Source organism: Periophthalmus magnuspinnatus, chromosome 16 (genome assembly GCF_009829125.3).
Source record: "Periophthalmus magnuspinnatus isolate fPerMag1 chromosome 16, fPerMag1.2.pri, whole genome shotgun sequence".
NCBI lineage: Eukaryota > Metazoa > Chordata > Actinopteri > Gobiiformes > Gobiidae > Periophthalmus > Periophthalmus magnuspinnatus.
This window is the reverse complement of record NC_047141.1, coordinates 8525314-8531313: the sequence shown is the minus strand read 5'-3', so window position 1 is coordinate 8531313 and position 6000 is coordinate 8525314. Positions and strand designations below refer to the sequence as shown.

The 6000-nt window shown below is 41.4% G+C and overlaps 1 protein-coding gene across 1 annotated transcript in view; it reads left to right on the top strand.

Moving 5' to 3' along the window:
• The window catches only part of dgkb (diacylglycerol kinase, beta), a 136468-nt gene that overhangs the window by 33612 nt on the left and 96856 nt on the right, over nt 1–6000 (top strand). Inside the window, exons 2-5 of the mRNA XM_033980906.2 lie at nt 15–949; nt 2678–2754; nt 4326–4346; nt 5014–5161. Of these exons, the coding sequence (XP_033836797.2) occupies nt 15–949; nt 2678–2754; nt 4326–4346; nt 5014–5161 (1181 nt within the window). The remainder of the gene's footprint in view (nt 1–14; nt 950–2677; nt 2755–4325; nt 4347–5013; nt 5162–6000) is intronic.

The window sequence follows — 6000 nt, the reverse complement described above, 5'->3', positions numbered from 1 at the left end:
GTCTGTCCGCTCAGGCTGTCCTCTCAGTGTGTCCTCTCAGACTGTCCTCTCAGTGTGTCCTCTCAGACTGTCCCCTCAGTCTGTCCTCTCAGTGTGTCCTCTCAGGCTGTCCTCTCAGTGTGTCCGCTCAGGCTGTCCTCTCAGTGTGTCCGCTCAGGCTGTCCTCTCAGTCTCTCCTCTCAGTTTGTCCTCTCAGTCTCTCCTCTCAGTTTGTCCTCTCAGTGTGTCCTCTCAGACTGTCCTCTCAGTGTGTCCTCTCAGACTGTCCTCTCAGTGTGTCCTCTCAGACTGTCCTCTCAGTGTGTCCGCTCAGGCTGTCCTCTCAGTGTGTCCTCTCAGACTGTCCTCTCAGTGTGTCCTCTCAGGCTGTCCTCTCAGTCTCTCCTCTCAGTTTGTCCTCTCAGTGTGTCCTCTCAGTGTGTCCTCTCAGGCTGTCCTCTCAGTGTGTCCGCTCAGGCTGTCCTCTCAGTCTCTCCTCTCAGTTTGTCCTCTCAGTTTGTCCTCTCAGTGTGTCCTCTCAGACTGTCCTCTCAGTGTGTCCTCTCAGTGTGTCCTCTCAGGCTGTCCTCTCAGTGTGTCCTCTCAGTGTGTCCTCTCAGACTGTCCTCTCAGTGTGTCCTCTCAGACTGTCCTCTCAGTGTGTCCTCTCAGGCTGTCCTCTCAGTCTCTCCTCTCAGTTTGTCCTCTCAGTGTGTCCTCTCAGTGTGTCCTCTCAGACTGTCCTCTCAGTGTGTCCTCTCAGACTGTCCTCTCAGTGTGTCCTCTCAGGCTGTCCTCTCAGTGTGTCCTCTCAGACTGTCCTCTCAGTGTGTCCGCTCAGGCTGTCCTCTCAGTGTGTCCTCTCAGTTTGTCCTCTCAGTGTGTCCTCTCAGACTGTCCTCTCAGTGTGTCCGCTCAGACTGTCCTCTCAGTGTGTCCTCTCAGACTGTCCTCTCAGTGTGTCCTCTCAGTTTGTCCTCTCAATGTGTCCTCTCAGACTGTCCTCTCAGTCTGTCCTCTTAGTTTGTCCTCTCAGTCTGTCTGCCGTCCACATTGTAAAGTACTTTTCCAGCACTCTGATATGAAGCTCAGTGTGTGCAGTCTCTGTTTGTCTCACTGCTGGCCCGCGCTGTTTAACAATTACTTTCATATTCGCCAAGAAATTATAATTTATATCAACGTGCAGTTAGACCTGAGATTGTTCATACTCTTGATGTGAGAAGCGTGCATATGTGTGGCCATGGATACGTAGCTTCAACAGCCTTTAAAACCAACCAAAACATACTCTCAGGTCTCCAAATAAGATTGAGACGTTTTTCAAGAGCCACTGTCCCCCCTGCAGTGTGATCAAACTATAAGCTCTGAATATACTGTAGGCTAATAGATGTAGTAGAAGAGTTCAAATGGTAGTAAAGTAGACGAGGAGTTAATGGTTATTGTATTCTCTTTATTTATAGTCCTGCTCTGTTAGAAGGACATAGGGCACTCAGCTCATAAACTAATGTCCAAACAGTGTAGTGATCCCAGTCTGCTGTGATTCTCCATTTACTGTAATAACACTTTTAATTTTTATTTAATGTAAAGTTAAAAAAAAAACATGGAACAGCATCCAAAATGCAGGGACAATAACGCCTGTTTACACCTTCATCTAACACAATAAAGGGTTGTCATTTATTTTTATTTATCAGTGAATAACTATTGTGTAATGGACAGTGTTTAGCCCTTGTGAACATTATGGTTGCTAAATAATATTTATAGAAATACCTCTATGTATGTCACTAGGGATGCACCGACCTGATCCTGGTAATATTGGTGCTGATATTGGACTGGATATCACATATATGTCAAAGTCAGGCCCAGAGGCGAAATCTGGCCCATGATATAATTATATTTGGCCCATGAGATCATATCAAATGTGCATTAGAGATGGCCTGCCGGTATATAGAGCATGCACCAGTAATACTACAAATCCCAGAATGCTTTGCAAGTACTCTGATGCGCAGTTAAGGCCAATGGCAGAGCAAATCAGAGTGTAACAAATTGAAATTGAATATATGTTTTCTCTATGCACTTTTTCTACTCCAAGGCCTGGACTGTTAATAGTTTGAAAGTTGAATTTTCAGTGAATGAAAACTACTGAAATTTAATTCTCATATGTTTGTAATATCAAGCTTGAGTTGTAACAGATTTTGTGTTTAATCAAAACTAAAGTTCATATGAAAAAGTTAAACGTTACATACCAGCCAATGTTTTGATGAATATTGAGTTTGGCCCATGAATTTGTCTCAGTTTTTAATTTTGTCTCAGTTTTTAATTTTGTGAATTTGTGTTTGACACCCCTGGGACATCGGCTTCCAAATATTGGTTCAGCTGATATTATGATTGGACATATATCTATTAAGACCCAGAAAGTCTCAGCATGTTTGAATTTTCATCAATACAAAGTTGTTCAGTAGAGATAAATAACACATTTGGATCAGTTTTGTCTGAAAACAGGCTGTTTACTGCACATGTTCAACCAGGAAGTAAATTCTCCACTTGAAACCATTTTAGTAAAATCTTAATATAATAATGTTCATGGCGTTTTAGTGATTTGTGTAGTCTAACCTGTCATGTTCACTTTTAAATAGTTAAAATAAATCAAAGATGAAAGCTTGGCGACTCTGATTTCATGTGCTTTCTTTTCATGTCCGTCCAGACTCCACCAAGAAGCTGAAGGATGTGCTGCAGGAGTTCCATGGCGACGGAGTGTTGGCCCAATACAACCCTGAGAAGGTATGTGTCCCGACGCTGTGGACTGGATCGTGTCTTTAGTGGAGATTCTGACACTACAAAGCAGCGTCTCTGTCAGATACTAAACACACAACCCCCAGTCAATACAAGTCAGATTTTTATGGCCACACATCTGCTTTTGTGTTGTACTATGACATATTTTAAGACACCGGTTTATTTCAGGTTTGTCATATAAACTCTGAAAAAAAAAAAAAAACACTTGGCGATGGACGAATTCTGCTTAAATGACTAAATAAACAAATGTAATTATTATATTAATTTATTTACAGTCAACATGCATTAGATTCATTGTGGTACAGATATAATTTTATTAGAAAAATGGTATGACAAGTCGCAGGAGAGATGCTGGAGCCAGGATGTAGCATGAATACAAATTTACACCTGTCGTCCTGAGCAAGACGGTGGAAAGACTGAAAATACAGATTCAATCTAAAGAAAGAAATTGACCATAAAACAGATATTACCTGAGGTCACATTGTTCAAATACACAGACACACACTCGCAGACACGCACACTCACACGTGCACAGGCTTGGAAGACATACACATGCACGCACACACATGCACAGACTCGGACACACACACACACATGCACACACACCCCTACACACACTTGAAGACATACACATGCACACACTTGCACACATTCACAAACACACACACGCACACATTCTACCGATCATTAAAATCACATTCACATTCACAATGTTCAAACATTTGAAAACCTGCAGATTTTGGCTCTTTTGGCAAATTATTCCAGTGACTGACGGTAAGCGAGGAAAAAGTCGATTTGGTGCGTGTGGTTTTACATTTGGGCCCCTGAACATTCCAACAGAATGGCACTGAGGCAGAACTATGGGCAGCACAACAGACAGTGTTTCTTTACTTTTTACTGACTCATTTTTATCCATGATGTGATTTTTTTCACCTACAATAATTGTTTACTGAACAGTCGGACTCAGAAACATGTTCTTTTAGGAGAGAAAGGTTCAGTTCAATGGTGTCTGACCAAGTATCAGTGATAAATGTGCGTGTAGTCTTCAGTGACAACCTTTAACTGGGTTTCTGTTGTTAACTTGATTTTCTGCTTTTAGAGTCAGAAACTGAACATTTAGTAGAGTTGTAGACTTTTATATTTGTTTGGAGTTCTTACAGAAGAAAATGCCATTACTCCCCTTTGACACTCATACACCTTTGCCTCTCACTAGTAAAGTTTCAAAGGTTGTGATGTCATCTGCATAACCTCTATATCCAAACAATAAGACTTATGACAACATAGAGGTGTGCTGCCATACTGATGTGACATATATTGATGTTCAAATGTTTCTTACAAATTTAGAAATGCAGTTAAAGTTTAGACTGTTTTGGAATTTTAAATGACAGTACTTCATAATATTTCCCTGCCTTATCCAGTGACATTTGAGGTGGCTACATAACATGTTCAAATGTGCATGTTATGTAGATACATAATGTGTCTGCTTATACATGACCTCTGTGCTTAAGAACAGAATTCTATTGTGTTTATGTTTCTGTCTTTCTCGTTCCATGTAACAGAAGCAGGAGATCCTCAACCAGGTAATGTCCAGTCCTTTATAGTTAGTCCCAGTATAAATCCAGGTTTAGTTCTGGGTTGACTCCGTTAAGACCCAGTTTTGATGTGGGGTTTGGGTTAGTGTGGATGCACCCTAAAGCTAATATCTCACTTTGTAAATGTGCTGCAGTGCTTCCTTTAACTGAAAATGAATGAACATCTGTTTTAAACACACAGACCAATCTGCAGATTTGTCCTAAGTGAAACAAACTGTAAAACAAACACACGATCACCATTCTAATGTGGAGGCAACAGTGGAGGCGCTCTGTACCAGTGTAGAAAAGCTGCACAGGAGCAGTTTTTATCATTACAATACATAAAAAACAATGTTAGAACATTGTTACATCAACCACATCCCTGGACTTGTGTTTTACATCATTCATGCATTTTCAGACAGTTTGAATATGTTTCAGAGCACAAAATGCTTGGGAGGTTCAAGTGTCCAACTTTGTCGTTATCTAGGACGCTTAGTTGTTTTAAAGTTCATACACCTTAATCCACTTGTATGCACAGAAATGTTATATTTTCTTACTGTAATAATTGAAACGCAAACTGTAAACTGAACATTTTATAAACAACTGCACTTACATTTCTGAAAGTGCTGTATAGTCTGTGGACCAGGACATGTGTGGCTGTGCTCTGGCTGTGCAGGAGGTGGACTATGAGGGCTTCAGGGTGTTCATGCAGACGTTCCTGGAGAGCGAGCTGCCGGAGGACTTCTGTCAGCATCTGTTCCTGTCCTTCAGAGACAAGGGCCCCAAACCCAGCCCCTCCACCGCAGACAAGCACAGGGTCCCCGGTGAGTACAGCACCGTCCCATATATTCATACACTAAAACAGAAGCAGAATGAATCGCACCGCCAACCTGTGGGTCAGTGGACAAAGACTCTACCAACTGAGCCACTGTCGCCCCAGGTCCAATATGTAGGACAGATTTAGACTTTTTTCTTCCAGTTTTTTTTAATTTATTTTTTTAACCACAAATCTATAAAAAGAACTGTGTATGTGTCAGGTTTTATGCTGCTTTCTCTTTGCACTTAAGTGGCAAGTACAGCTTTGTGTGCACTCTTTATGTGCTAAGGCGACTGAAATAAACATCGGCCTGTGATGGAGATTTAAGACCGACAGCAGATGCGCTAAAAAGTGCAAATATATCAGTCTGTCTCTAAACATTATTAGACAAAACATAAAATAAAGCACATTCGGGTATTTCCAAAAAATAGGGAATAAAATAACACATTTTTAATAGCAAATTAAATCTGAGGATACTGTGCAAGAAACGCAAATGATCAAAACATGAAATACTGTCAACATGAAGCTTTTGTCCCTTACAGACTTAGTCACAGGGGGAAGAGTAACCAAAAGTTAGATTACGTACTCAAATACTCAAGTAGAAGTACAAACTAGCGGACCGAGAATCACTGTTCCCTCTAAGCTGCGCGCGTGCGCAATTGCGCACTGCTGACACGGTCTCCGCGCACAGAAAATCTGTGCTGCGCACAAACAAATCGATCCGGAATTGAAAATAAAATAAACACACAACAATTCATTCTGCGCTATTTTTCAGTGTGAGTCAGTGAGTGTGACCGGGGACGAGCTGCTCCAGACAATTATGTGATTCACATCATCATTGACAGG